The 14,934-nt window shown below is 44.7% G+C and overlaps 1 protein-coding gene across 6 annotated transcripts in view; it reads left to right on the top strand.

Annotated features, from left to right (window-relative positions):
• The window catches only part of Clip4 (CAP-Gly domain containing linker protein family member 4), a 97,454-nt gene that overhangs the window by 46,955 nt on the left and 35,565 nt on the right, over nt 1–14,934 (top strand). For 4 of the 6 annotated variants that reach the window (XM_021149448.3, XM_029471329.2, XM_021149450.3 and 1 more), the window contains exons 9-11: nt 8,927–9,067; nt 11,954–12,043; nt 12,744–12,887. In XM_021149448.3, coding sequence (XP_021005107.1) covers nt 8,927–9,067; nt 11,954–12,043; nt 12,744–12,887 — 375 coding nt within the window. The remainder of the gene's footprint in view (nt 1–8,926; nt 9,068–11,953; nt 12,044–12,743; nt 12,888–14,934) is intronic. The other 2 variants (XM_021149451.3, XM_021149452.3) reach the window with 1 other exon arrangement.

Raw genomic sequence — 14,934 nt, 5'->3', positions numbered from 1 at the left:
GACATTTCCCGTGTTCTTTGGAGGCCCAAACCTTTTTAGAAGCCCCCAAGTCTTGCCTCCTGATATTAGTGTTTATGTTTGAAAATGATCTATGTATATGGATCATTCTTGATTTTTCCAGTTTTAGACACCTGTTGACTTTGTCCTGTGAAGGGAAAGATTTGGTGTTTGTGCTTTCCCCGTCGGTTTCTTTCTTAGTTGCTGGTGTTTGTGGAGCGTTCAGAGAGGACTCACGGGAGGGGAGTACAATGAGCACCTCCATGTGACCATGTGATTCTTCCTATCCCACTTCACGTGGAGTTTGGGATACGGACCGGGAGACTGTAGCTCCTGTCCCCTCAGTATCTTGAAGGCTGTGTTATCTAATGTAGAACTTGCCTAACTTTTACTGTAAAGGCCAGAGAGTGCTCCTTTGTGTGTCTCATGGTCTCTGTCTGATGTGACTGCCCAGCGCCATTGTTACAGTGAATGAGCAGACACAGACAAATACACAGATGGACCCAGCTCTGTGCCAGGGCAACCGCAGAGCCCAGCGGTGGCCAGGTGCATGTGGTGGTAGCTTGTCAGCTGCTCTCCCCCTCTCACAAGCTTCCATTTTTCTCCTTTAAGAAATAAATTTCCCTTAGAATTTATACCATTTTTATTCATTGCTGACGTTTTAATGGGACTAAGCACATTAAACGAGACACATTTATCTGAGAACGCATTGCTTTTCTTTTAAAAGAGAATAACTGTGTGTGCTTCTTTTTAGTCAACCTCACAGTTGTGTGTCAGCCTCTGGGGAAAGCCGGTGGGTATGCTGGGTTGCCAGGCAGCAAGGGTGACTGCTCACTGTGCTTGCTGTGGACTGTGTATCCAGCCCTAGCTTACATATCCTCATGGATTACCTAAATGTGATTAATAATAACAACAACAACAACAACAATAATAATAATAATAAATGAAGACAAACAAAATCCATGCAAATGAGGAATTGTGTGTAATTTAATTCTTTTAAGCCATTAGAATTAAATATTTTATTATCCTTTGAAACAAATATATTTCTCTATGGAGAATTTCAGAGATTATAAAAGAAAACTACATTTCCCCTCAAATTAAGAAGAGAAGGAGCTGGAGAGAAGACTCAGTAGTTAAGAGCACTGACTGCTCTTCCAGAGGTCCTGAGTTCAATTCCCAGCAACCACATGGTGGCTCACAATCATCTGTAATGGGATCTGATGCCCTCTTCTGGTGTGTCTGAAGACAGCTACTGTGTACTCATATAAATAAATTAAAAAAAAAAAACTAAAGAAAATAAGAAGAGAAGGAAGGCCGTGGTGCTCTACACCTTTAATCTCTGCAGACAGAGGCAGGCAGGTTTCTGTGAGTTCAAGGCCATTCTAGATTATAGAGCAAGTTCTAGGACAGCTGGGGCTACACAGTAAAGCCCTGTCTCTAAAATCCAAAAACAGAAAGGAAGGAAGAAAGGAAGAAAGAAAGAAAGAAAGAATGAATGAATGAATGAAGGAAGGAAGGAAGGAAGGAAGACAGACAGACAGACAGAAAGAAAGAGGACTGTGGGTCAGCGACATCTCCTCAGTCGAGTATGCTGAGTGTGCTGAGGTCTGAGTTTCACCCCCAGCACCACATGAGGTAGATGAGGTGGTCCACACTTGCAGTCCCAGAAGGAAGTGGACACAGGAGGATAAGAAGTTTAAATCCATCCATGGATATATAGCTAGTTTGAGGCCATGATGGGTTACATAAAATCTTTTTTTTTTTTTTTCTTGTGTAGTACCACAGTGACAGGTACATTTATTTGCTTGCTATGTACATGGTGCCAAGTGCTTTTCTTTTTATTTATTTTTTAATTTTTTTAAGTTTTTTTCATCTTTTTTTATTATTTTCTTCCATTACATTTCAACTCTTATCCCCAAAGCCCCCTATACGCCCCCTCCACCCTGCTCCCCAACCCACTTACTCCCACTTCCTGGCCCTGGCATTCCCCTGTACTGGGGCATATGATCTTCACAAGACCTAGGGCCTCTCCTCCCATTGATGGACGACTAGGCCACCCTCTGCTACATATACAACTAGAGACACAGTTCTGTGAGGTACTGGTTAGTTCATATTGTTGTTCCTCCTATAGGGTTGTAGACCCCTTTAGCTCCTTGGGTACTTTCTCTAGCTCCTTCATTAGGGGCCCTGTGTTCCATCCAATAGATGACTGTGAGCATCCACTTCTGTATTTGCCAGGCACTGGCATAGCCTCACAAGAGAGAGCTATGTCAGGGTCCTGTCAGCAAAATCTTTGTCATATTGAATAGTGTCTGGGTTTGGTGGTTGTATATGGGATGGATCCCTGGGTGGGGCAGTCTCTGGATGGTCCTTCCTTCTGTCTCAGCTCTGAACTTTGTATCTGTACTCCTTCCATGGGTATTTTGTTCCCCATTCTAAGAAGGAGTGATGTCTCCTCCTTCCACTTTGATCTTCCTTCTTCTTGAGTTTCATGTGTTTTGCAAATTGTATCTTGGGTATTCTAAGTTTCTGGGCTAATATTCACTTATCAGTGAGTGCATATCATGTATGTTCTTTTGTGACTGGGTTACCTCACTCAGGATGATATCCTCCAGATCTATCCATTTGCTTAAGAATTTCATAAGTTCATTGTTTTTAATAGCTGAGTAGTACTCCATTGTGTAAATGTACCACATTTTCTGTATCCATTCCTCTGTTGAGGGACATCTGAGTTCTTTCCAGCTTCTGGCTATTATAAATAAGACTACTATGAACATAGTAGAGTATGTGTTCTTATTACAAGTTGGAACATCTTCTGGGTATATGCCCAGGAGAGGTATTGCTGGATCCTCCGGTATTACTATGTCCAATTTTCTGAGGAACCGCCAGATTGACTTCCAGAGTGGTTGTACCAGCTTGCGATCCCACCAACAATGGAGGAGTGCCCCTCTTTCTCCACATCCTCGCCAGCATCTGAATTTTTGATCTTAGTCATTCTGACTGGTGTGAGGTGGAATCTCAGGGTTGTTTTGATTTGCATTTCCCTGATGATAAAGGATGTTGAACATTTTTTTAAGTGCTTCTCAGCCATTCAGTATTCCTCAGTTGAGAATTCTTTGTTTAGCTCTGTACCCCATTTTTAATAGGGTTATTTGATTTTCTGGAGTCCAGCTTCTTGAGTTCTTTATATATATTGGATATTAGACCCCTATCTGTTTTAGGATTGGTAAAGATCCTTTCCCAACCTGTTCGTGGCCTTTTTGTCTTATTGACGGTGTCTTTTGCCTTACAGAAGCAATTTTGCAATTTTGCAATTTTGCAATTTCATGAGGTCCCATTTGTCGATTCTTGATCTTACAGCACAAGCCATTGCTGTTCTGTTTAGGAAATTTTCCCCTGTGCCTATATCTTCGAAGCTTTTCCCCCACTTTCTCTTCTATAAGTTTTAGAGTCTCTGGTTTTAGGTTACATAAAATCTTATCTCAAAAACAACAACAACAACAACAAAAACAAAAGAAAGCAGATCAATGATTGAGCATTATCATGACATTACTCACGCTAATCAAATAACTGAGAAATACAGTTTGTACTCTGTTCTCATATGTATATTTTAATTTTAAGTTCTTTGGTGTGATTGCCTATATCCTCATACAGTTTCCCAAAATGTAATTGTATAATGTAATAATGATGAGGTTTTTTTTCTTTTTTGCATTTATGTAGTGTGTGTGTGTGTTTTTTGCATTTATGTAGTGTGTGTGTGTGTGTGTATGCGCACATGTGTGCAGGCTTCAGTGTGCCAGGTCATGTGTAGGCTTCAGAGGGCAACTTGTGGCAGTTGGTTCTTGTCTTAGGGTTTTACTGCTGCGAACAGACACCATGATCAAGACAACTCTTATAAGGACAGCATTTAATTGGGACTGCCTTACAGGTTCAGAGGTTCAGTCCATTATCATTAAGGCAGGAGCATGGCAGCATCCAGGCAGGCATTGTGCAGGAGGAGCTGAGAGTTCTACATATTCATCTGAGGGCTGCTAGCAGAATACTGACTTCCAGGCAGCTAGGATGAGGGTTTAAAAGCTCATGCCCACAGGGCCACACCTACTCCAACAAGGCCACACCCACTTTAACAGGGCCATGCCCTCTTAACATTCCACTCCAGGGCCAAGCACATAGAAAGCACTACAGTTCTCTTCTTCAATTCTGCGTTTCCCAGGGATTGATCTCAGATTGCCAGGCTTTGTGGGGTCTTACCCACTGAGCCCTCTTCCTGGCCTGCTTTTTAGCTTTCTTGATTGCATTTCACATATTACTTCATATCTTCATTGTCTTGTTGATGGAGCACTGTAGGCCTCCTTACCATATCTAGTTTCAGTGCCCTGTGGTCCACCTCTGACCACATAATAGTTCAGTCCCATAAGACATCCTGGGAGGGACCACAGCCTTTAGCCGTCATTGCTGATGATACCTTGTTAGCTGTTCTGTGTTACGATTGACTGTTGATTTCTAGATGACATTTTACCATAGGTCTGGATAGGCGGAGTGTAGCACTCGGGAACATGTCTGGGCTGACTGAGGCAGCTGCTGCAGCTCACAGATGGATCGACTTCATTTGCCTTGTTGCCAGACAGTTACATTTCTTTCTAGTTGTTTTTTCACCTAGGCGTATCCCTGTAACAAGGTAGTAAGAAATCAGTACATTTTGATAAGCTAGACATACTTGTGTCTCTTGTGACCTGCCCTTTCCTTCCCTTTCCTTTCCTTTCCTTTCTTTCCCTTTCCCTTTCCCTTTCCCTTTCCCTTTCCCTTTCCCTTTCCCTTTCCCTTTCCCTTTCCCTTTCCCTTTCCCTTTCCCTTTCCCTTTCCCTTTCCCTTTCCCTTTCCCTTTCCCTTTCCCTTTCCCTTTCCCTTTCCCTTTCCCTCTTTCTTTCTTTCTTTCTTTCTTTCTTTCTTTCTTTCTTTCTTTCTTTCTTTCTTTCTTTCTTTCTTTCTTTCTTTCTTTCTTCCTTCCTTCCTTCCTTCCTTCCTTCCTTCCTTCCTTCCTTCCTTTCTTTTTTTTAACAGATCTTGCCTGAGTTTATTTGTAAGAACAGCATAGGACACTGGTCATCTGCAAATAATGTGTGGGGAGGTGTGTCACAGCAGTCCGTCTGTCTTCACACTGGCAGGAGCCTTTTCTATGGGGCCTTCACAGGGGCCTGAACACCTTTGGGAGCCTGGGCTGGAGCTGAAGCCTTACACAGGCATAAATACATATTTATTCACTTTACATTCTGATCTCAGTCCCCCTCTCCTCCAGTCCTCCCTAACATAGTCCCTCCCCATCCCTCCCCTTTTCCTCTTAGAAGTGGGCGGTCCCCTGCTGGGTACCAACCCACCCTGGCACATAAAGTCACTGCAGGATTAGGTACATCCTGTATGACTGAGGCCAGACAAAGCAGCCCATTTAGGGAAACAGGAGCCACAGGCAGGCAACAGAGTCAGGGATAGCCCCTGCTCCACTTGTTGGGGGATCCCCATGAAGACTAAGCCGCGCTTCTGCTGCATATGTGTGGGATGGCCTAGGTCTAACCCATGTATGCTCTTTGGTTGGTAGTTCTGATGTGCCTATTTTGTGAACCCCAGAAGACTACCAAGGAACTGATTACGATGTTTTTGGACCTAGGGTCTTTGTTCAAGCTCAAGCTTGGACTATACATAAGTCGCTGACACAGAAGGGTGGCGATGAAGCCCCGAGCTCTCAGTGGGACGGGTTTTATAGGAAAAGGCAAGCAAGTGAGGGGGTTTCTAGCCTGGCACATAGCTGATTAGGGGGCTGTTATGGAATTTAGTTACCCTGTAAAATAATTGGCTGGTGTTGGGAGCCAAACCATAAACTTAACTTCAGCTTTCCTCCTGATTGGTGGTTGTTAGGAAGTGAAGCGCCAAGGGCAGGCTTGTAACCTGGAGGCCCAGGCTTGCTGGTGAGTAACCTGGAAACTAGTACTCGAGAGTTCAACCTTAGCTCACGTTTTCTAAGATGGAGTCTGAACCCATCTGAACCCAAGATAATGGTGTCTCTGTTCAATCTTGGGGAGGACCCAAGGGTCCAGGTTAGTTGACGCTCTTGGTCTTCTCATGGAGTCCCTGTGCCCTCCAGCTCCTCAGTCCTCCCTGTAACTCTTCCACAAGGCTTCCCAAGCTCTGTCTAATGTTCGGCTGTGAGTCTTTGCATCTGTTTCTGGAGGGTGATGTCTTTGATGTGTTCTTGGATTTGGTTTTTGAGTATTTTTTTTGAGTATTTTTGTATAAATGTTCATAGGGAAGTTGGTCTGAATTTCTCTCTTTGTTGAATCTGTGAGTTAGGTATCAGTGTGACTGTGGCCTCATAGAATGAGTTTGGTAGTGGTCATTCTGTTGCTATTTTGTGGGATAATTTGAAGAGTATTGGTATTAACTCTTCTTTGAAAGTCTGGTATAATTCTTTGGAAAAACCATCTGCCCCTGGGCTTTTTTGGTTTGGGAGAATTTTAATGACTGCTTCTTTTTTCTTAGGGGTTATAGGATTGTTTAGATTGTTTACCTGATTTTGATTTAATTTGGTAAGTGGGATCTGTCTAGAAAATCATCCATTTCATTTAGATTTCCTAACTTTGTGGAGTATAGTGTTTTGAAGTAAGACCTAATGATTCATTGCATATCCTCACTGTCTGCCACTATATCCCCCTCACCATTTCTGATTTTGTTAGTTTGGGTGGTGTCTTTCTGTCTTTTAGTTAGTTTAGCTAAGGGTTTTCTATCTTGTTGATTTTCTCAATGAACCAGCTCTTAGTTTTGTTGATTCTTTGTATTGTTCTCTTTGTTTCTGATTTATTGACATCAGCCCTGAGTGTGACTATTTCTTGTTGTCTAAGTCTGAGGTGTGCTTGCTTCTTTTTTGTTGTAGAGATTTCAGGTAGTCTGTTTAGCTGCTAGGATAGGATCTATCCAATTTCTTAATGAAGGCACTTAGTGCTATGAACTTTCCTTTTAACACTGCTTTCATTAAGTTTCGGTATGCTCTGCCTACATTTTCATTGAATTCCAGAAAGTCTTTAATTTTTTTCTTTCTTTTTTTTTTTTTTTTTTGACCAAGTGATCATTGTGGAGACAGTTGTTCAGTTCCCATGAATTTGTAGGTTTCCTGTTGTTTCTGTTGTTGTTGAAGTCCAGTTTTAACCATGGTGATCTGATAGGATACAAGGGGTATTTCTATCTTCTTAAGGATTGCTTTGTGACCAAGAATATGGCCAATTTTGGAGAAGGTTCCCTGAGGTGCTGAGAAGAAAGTATATTCTTCTGTGTTTGGATGAAATGTTATGTAGATGTCTGTTAAGTCCATTTGATTCATAATGTGTGCTAGTTTCATTATTTCTGTTTAATTTCTGTTCCAATGACCTATCCGTTGGTGAGAGAGGACTCTTCAAGTCTCCCACTATGTGTGTCCAATGTGTGATTTAAACTTTTGTAGTATTCCTTTTATAAATGTGGGTGCCCTTGCATCTAAGTTCCTTTCTTTATAATTCATTCCATAAGGAGGATTAGGTGAGAATTTCTAAGCTCCAAAAAAGTCTAGAAATTCATATATCTAGAGTAGAATATTTCTTTCTTTAGACCAGCAGTTCTCAACCTGTGGGCTGCAACCCACTGGCAAACCTCTAGCTCCAAAATTATTTACATCATGATTCGTAACAAAAAAATTATGGTTATGAAGTAAAAGTAGCAATGAAAATGGTTGGGCATCACCACAGCACGAGGAACTGGATTGAAGGGTTGCAGCATCAGGAAGGGTGAGAGTCACTGCTTTAAACCTTGGCAGATGTCATTGTAATCCTCCTCTGCATGATCATTGCCAAAAACAACCCATGTCAGTGACATGAGAGATAATTACAATCTCTACAACACACACACACACACACACACACACACACACACACACACACCAGGGAAATCAAGGTAAGGTCATGCAGAGTCCAAAAGAGAAAAGCATTTCAAAGGTTTTCAGGAAAGTATGTAGCGGCACTGCTCGGCGATGAGCAGAATGCTCCCTTTGTGTAAGGTGCAAGTCTTCCTATCCTGCTTAAAAGATCACGTTTCAATACGACGTGTGTTTGTTAGGTTGTAAACACTCAAGAGTGTAATGTACATATTATGACTTTATTTTCTTTTTAAGTGTGGTAGGGAGATAATCTTGGTATTTATAGTCTGTATTCACTCTCTTCAATGTCTGTGTGTTCTTACTCAAACTGGATATTTTATTGCCTCCATAAACTTTCTCAGTTGGGTTTTATGCTCCCAGCTGCTGTAGATAGGCAGTCCCCTGCCTCTGTATACCTCCCTTCCTCAACACACACTGTATTGCTTCTGCTTGTCAGGAATTGAGGGCTAGGCCTTTGGGGAAGATAATTTTATACAGTCGAAAAGATTTATTGTGTCTGTTCTGTGTGTAAGGGACTATAATTAGTTATAGTGGGGAAATGCAGGCAAGAGCAACATTGGAATTTGTGTCTAAAAGGTGTGCAGTACAGAAGGGAGATGAGAGAGGGATTTGAGGAGCCCTTCAGTGTTGGGAGGATACAAACTCTAAGCAGACAGGAGGTAGCATGACTTATACTAGGTAGGAGTCATTATTCTCAGTTACTTAGAACAGCAGCTGGGAATGTTTACACATAGCCCTGTCCCCTGAACCTCACTCCACAGTAATTATGTCTCTCTTATGTGGCTCCTAAGTCATAGTGTATTGAGACTTGGCAACTGGATTGTGTGCCCACTGAGGGCAAGTACCATGTCTCATCACAAGATGCATGGTAGGTCCGGACAGAAGTAGCCTGTGTTAGCAACAGTGACGTTTGCCTTGAATTTGAATGTGCTTCCACTTGCTCCACACTAACTGTGGTTCTGTCTTGGCCCTCAGGTATTTTTGCGCCCCTTTCAAAGATAAGTAAATTAAAAGACGGGAGGAAGACCACCACACACACTCCTTCCACGAGAGCCACCCCACACGCCCGATCCCAGAAGGTCGATGTAGCCCACATCACATCCAGAGTCAATTCCGGTAGGTCACACTGGGGAGGCCAGCAGCTCCTAAACCGCACTTGAAACCATGTGTGGGATTCAGGTGTTTGGACTGCTTCATTCTGAAGTCCGCCACAAAGGCCACACCTCACAAAAGGCCTTGGTGGTTTGGGCCTCAGTTATGAATATGACTTAAGTCTCTGACAATGGCTTCTTTCCTTCCCTACCCTCTGTGCTTCAAATGCTCCATCGTTAGGCTCTGGGCTGGAGTTTTTGCTTCCAGCGAGTCTTCATGAAACACAGCTTGCTCCTCGTGCCTCGCCTTTTCTGTGATGCCCCTGGGTTAGTCAGAGGGGCCTCGTTCTGTTCCTGTGGTTGGCCCTGCTTTACAATTCTCCTGCCCTGCTGCACACTCGTGCCCGCCCACTCTCCCACTGTCTCTCCTCACCTGTGGGCGGCTGCGGGCGGTCCTTCCTGTTCCTCACTCCATGCAGATCCCGCCTAGCAATCCAACTCATTTAACCTCTCTGTTCTCCATCTTCCTATGTGTATTCTTTTAACCTGCACAGCCCCGTTGTTATCTTGTCCACTGATTGCTTTGTTTGTGTAGATCTTCTGTTCTCTCAGTCAAATTCTAAACTGCAAGTAGACTGTGAAAATAATTTGGGCTTTTGTGTTCACAGAAGCTCATAGCACAAAAACAGGTATTCAGTAAATATTGGCAGCTGGGACAGAAAGGTTTCTACCATCTGAAAGGATGGCACCCGGACACTGAGTTTGCCTTTCTCTTCTGTTGAGGTGGTTGCTAGGCTACCTGTGGGTTTGCTTCATTATTGATGTGACATCCCGCAGAGAGGAATGCCTTACAACTTCTTAAAAGATTGTCTCCCTTATTCGGGGCCCCTAAAGGTCACACACTTCCTTACGTATTTTAAGTTAAGTTCTCAAAAGTTTCTTTATAAAAAAAAAATCTATTGACATCTAAGCAGACATTACATTTAGTCCTTGTGCCAATTTGAAAAGAGTTGACATGGTTATAGCCATCTTTAATTATGTGCTTGGAACAATTTTCTGTTTGGTTGGATAATTTAAAATATCTTAATATGATGGTAAAGTTTTTTATTTCTGTAGATATGTTTGGCCCGTTTGTTAGATCTGTTCCCAGATACTCCATATATCACAGTCAGGCTCTCCATGAAAATTAAGGTGAGCTCCCTCACATGCTGTGTTTCTGTGTATGAATGCATATACATGTGTGTGCATGTGCACACATACATGCAAATGCACATGCACACACATGCACATATAGCAACTAAACCTAAGGTGATTGGAGTCACATCAGTGGATGAGAATAATGCATGTTTCCTGTTTGGATATTGTTGTATAGTTTTGTGAAATGCTGTTTTGGGGGAAACTGGGCAGATACACAAAGATCTTTATACCATTCTTAAAACTTCACGTTCGGTTGTCTTGATGACTGTTCAAACCAAAGGGCCAAATGGAATTCTAGGACTGGAAAATAAAATAACTGAAAGCTACGTTCTGCAGGTTTTCTCACGCCACAGCTGCTGTGGCATCTCACTCACCCCTTGACTGCTGGAGTAACTTCTACAGTGTCCGGCCTTCCCTCCTCCTCCCTCTAGCTGTGGCTGCTAAAGAAGTGTCACCCAGCTGGAATTCTGTCCACGCCTGTCCTCCCTTTCAAGTCCAGGGCAAGACTCACACTCCACAGGATGTTTCCATCTATCACCTAACTGGAGGCTTGCAGCCCCTTCTTCCTCTCCATTCCCTAGCCTCCTCTTCTGCAGAACTAGGCTTGACCTCAGAGCCTAGCAATGCTAGGCAAATGCTGTCCAGGCTCTGTCACCCCCTGAGGTGTCTGCTACCCATGTGTTCTGCTTGCCTCCCCTGAATCCTGAAGGACTCCTTTCCTGCCAGGCTACCCACAGGCTATGTCTTCTTATGAGATTTTTCTCAGACTTTCCAGAATCCGCACTCACGTCCTCCTCCTAGACCTCCTGCTTTGGACCCACTCCAGCTCTGATTCAGAGTGCACCTTGATGAGCCACTGAGTCTCTGCTCCCCCCACCCCCCCCTTCATTGGTGCTTGGAGAGCAGAGGTGTTTGGCCACACTAAACTCAAAGGTCCTCTCTTCAGAGCACATTCGAACTGTGTCTGGTTTCTGTTTGCAGCAAAGTCTTAGGTAGAATTTTTCACTTAAAATGCTTTTCGAGGTGACTGGGAATGGCTGCTGACAGCTCAAAAAAAAAGCTGGGAAGCTCTCAGGACGCTCTCTTTAAATAAATGGATTCAGTTGATGTGAAGGGCTTAGCAAACAACCATTATTCACGAGCTTTTTTTTTTCAGATGAGGTTGTGGGAATTGGTTATGGCAGGAAACGGTGTCATGTAAGTTGTTACTCAGCCACATCTCAGCTGTGACTCGTTAGCCACTCCCTACCTGTGTGTGACACAAGTTCTGAGCAAGTCTATTAGCTATAGAGACAATGATGCGGCTATTTTAGAGATCTGTAGCGGGGGCACAGCTGGAGCTCATAGACACACTGTGAACACACCTTCTTCTCTTAGTTCTGCAGTGCTGGATTCTAAGCAGGGCTCGTGCGTGCTTGGATGGTGCTGTGTCACCGAGTGTCCAGCTCCTTTTCCCCGACCTTAAATACTGAGGCGCTCCATCCTCCTGTCTGTGGAAGTAGATCCATTTGTGTCTTTACACGTGGATAAGTGGTGGTGCACGCTGTTCATGCCAGCACTCAGAGGGGCAGAGGCAGGCCAGATCTCTGTGAGTTCGAGGCCAGCCTGGTCTACAGAGTGAGTTCCAGGAGAGCCAAGGCTACACAGTGAGACCTTCTCTGAAAACAAACCAACATTGTCTTTCGCTACAATCACCTTTGTGTTTATTCACCAGGGCTGACGACATCTAAAAAAGAGACTGCTTCTGAATCCACACTGGCATTGCCTCCCAGTGAAGACCCGAAAACTGTAGCGGAAAATGACGGTAATGTAACCATCACCCCCTGTTCTTAAGGCTACAGCCCCTGGCGGGAATCCAGCTTGTTAGGCAGTGCAAACCGGCTTGTGTGATTTGGATTAAAGCTGGGAAGGGGAAAAATCAACATAGTAAAACTACTCTTGGAAAAAACCCTTTAAAAATACAGATGCAGAAAGAACGACTGACGTGGGGGAGGGGCCACAGTGCAGGGGAGGTGGCCAGACTTTGAGGGAGGAGCCTGTGCACCTTCAGGCTGACTACAGAATGATTCAAGGTTAGAATGTTGTCACCTTAGGACGTGTTAGTAGCGTGCATGCATTCGTATTCCCGTGTGTATGTTTGAAGGGGCTCTATTACAGTTTCCCCTAAGGAGAGTGGAGTGTGTGTGTGTGTTAGATTAGTTAGCGTTAGGTGACTCCCCTGGATAAGATACGTTACTGGGAAGCCTTAAAAATTCCTGCTTGTGTAAACAGTGATCTATTTAGTGTGTAAACAGCCGTGCATTTGGATAAATCAGGCATTTAATTTGACACTAGATCATCCACAATTGAGGACGCTAAATGAAGCGCTTCAGAAAAATTTGCCCAGAAAACATCTTATTAGTCCTTTTCTTTTTTTTTTTTCTTCTTTTGTTAGTATTTTTTTTTCTCTCTTTGTTAAAACCACCCTTTAAGTTGTGATTCTTTCCTGCTCCCTCCCTCGCCAGCTGCCCAGCCTGGGTCCACGAGCAGTTCCTCCTCTACATCCTCCCTGGAGCACAAGCAGAGCTACCCGAAGAAGCTGACCACAAGCAGCGGTGGCAAGAAGACCCTGAGCAAAAGCCCCTCTCTCCCGTCCAGAGCCAGTGCTGGTATCTATGGCTTTTTCAACCAGGCTTTCTTGGTGTTTTTTATCTTGGTTTGTTTGTAAGTGGATTTGCTCTTTTTAACGTGTAGAAGGAGCCCTCTCCCCCTCCCCCTTCCCTTTCCTTGCTCCTCCCCCTCCCCCTTTCCTGCTCCCCTTTCTCCCCACCTCCCCCCTTCTCTCTTCACCCCAGGCAGACTGAGCTGTCTTGCTCTTTGGGTGACACCACGTAGGCACCCTTTACTCTTTGCCCCTGTGCTTCAGTCACACTGAACTCCATGCTGTGTCCCTGCCTCCCCGGCCTGGGCCTGCAGTCAGGACTCCTGGCTTTGCGCTTGGATTTGAGAGTTTACTGTCATCTAGTTGGTAGTTTTTGCACCTCAGCTCTCCCACGCGCCTGCCTGTCATTGTCCTGTTTAGAGAAGGATGTAAACTCTGCTTTTGTTGAAGTTGAAGCTGTGCAAGAGAGGCTCAGGGGTCCGTCCCCCCTTCCCCCCGGGGGACAGCCATCTGTAGCCCTCATGGTCTCCCCAACCACTACTCCTCAGGATGTGTGACAGTGTGAAAGCACACACCCGGGCTTTCACCTAGGTGGTGACATTGTTTACCTTGTCCCTAAACCCTCAGCAGTGACCCTAGTAGAGGAAACCCAGCCCTGTTCTTACTTTATTGCATTTTAACTATTCCTGTATTTGGAATTGGGACTTTTGACCTTGACTCGATTTTAGACTTTATATAGGAGTTTAGAATTACCTCCTTTCTCCCCTTTTCCCTGGAACAAGCAGTTCCTGTGTGCCTATATACTTACTTTACTTACTTTTATTCAGTTGAGGATTGTGTTGGCATAGATTGATTATAGTGGGTACGAAGGTGGTAACCAGAACGGGGGGGGAAAAAACTTCCCCAGAGAAAGGCAGAGAATGGGAGCTGTGTGTGGCTGAGGGCTGGGGTCAGACTGTCTGTGTTTAGAGCCCCAGACACATAACACTAGAGTGAGCAGAGAGCCTTTCGCCTTGGAGGGAGAGGGAATGGCAGAGACCAGACAAGGGTGGAAGGGATAGTAACTGGAATGAGAAAGAGAGAGCCAGGAGAGTGGAGAGGTGTGGAGGAGGTCTGCACTCTGGGCCTGGCTCGCTGGCTCCCATTGTTGAACTACCTGAGCAGTGGGCAGGCCTGGGTGTCAGTGTGGGCGTGTCACCTGTGAGCTGTGAACCCATCGCTACACCTTTTTATGGAAAGCACTCTGTAAACTGCAGTGCCGCGGTTAGCTAGGTCTGGGTTTCTCAGGGGTGCAATAGGTCTGCGCCCCTGCCATCACACGCTCAAGTTTGCTCCTGTGTCTTCAGTCTCCCCTTCCCACAGTTGACCCCTCCCAGGCCTTCACCTAGAGTTCTTGAGACCTTCTGGATGGTAGCTGTTCAATTCGCTACTCAGTACCAATAGGACAGGGCCCAGGAGCCAGCCTTCTGGATTTGAACTTATCTTGGGATAGTATTTCCTAGAGGCTAGATACCAGAGAGTGGGCAGTATTTTAGGGGTAGTCTTGAATTAAGTGGAAGGAAAGCAACTTGGGGTAGTCGGGACCTGCCCTAAGTTGGACATTCCTTACCCGACATGACTGGGGTCAGAAGCGTTTTGAGTTAGGCCAGTTTGAGATTTTGGAATACTTGCACAGTCTACCGTGTGACCACCTCTAGCCAGAAGCTCTGAAACCTGAAAACCCGAAATCCGAAAATCTGAAGCGTTGAGAGGACGCTACAAGGGTTGTTATCTGGACGGCTACAAGGGATGGCACATTCTAATCTGAATGTGAATTCGAGCATCTGTGCTAAGGGTGGTCAGGCTTCAGAACGCAGTACATCTGGATTGTCCTGTTCAGACTACTCAGCCTATGGCGGATTCACCTGGATTTACATTCCTGCACGTCCTGCACGGAATCTGAGTGAATACAGAGCTCTGTGCTTCACGTGACTAGGGACTGGCCCATTGGCCACAGCTGACCACCACTTGGTCTCACGTGCTCTTCCTGAGTTGTCTGTATCCACTCTCGTGCT

Source organism: Mus caroli, unplaced genomic scaffold, assembly GCF_978045245.1.
Source record: "Mus caroli unplaced genomic scaffold, Mus_caroli_1 scaffold_18, whole genome shotgun sequence".
In the NCBI taxonomy this organism is placed as follows: domain Eukaryota; kingdom Metazoa; phylum Chordata; class Mammalia; order Rodentia; family Muridae; genus Mus; species Mus caroli.
This window is presented reverse-complemented; position numbering and strand designations above follow the sequence as displayed.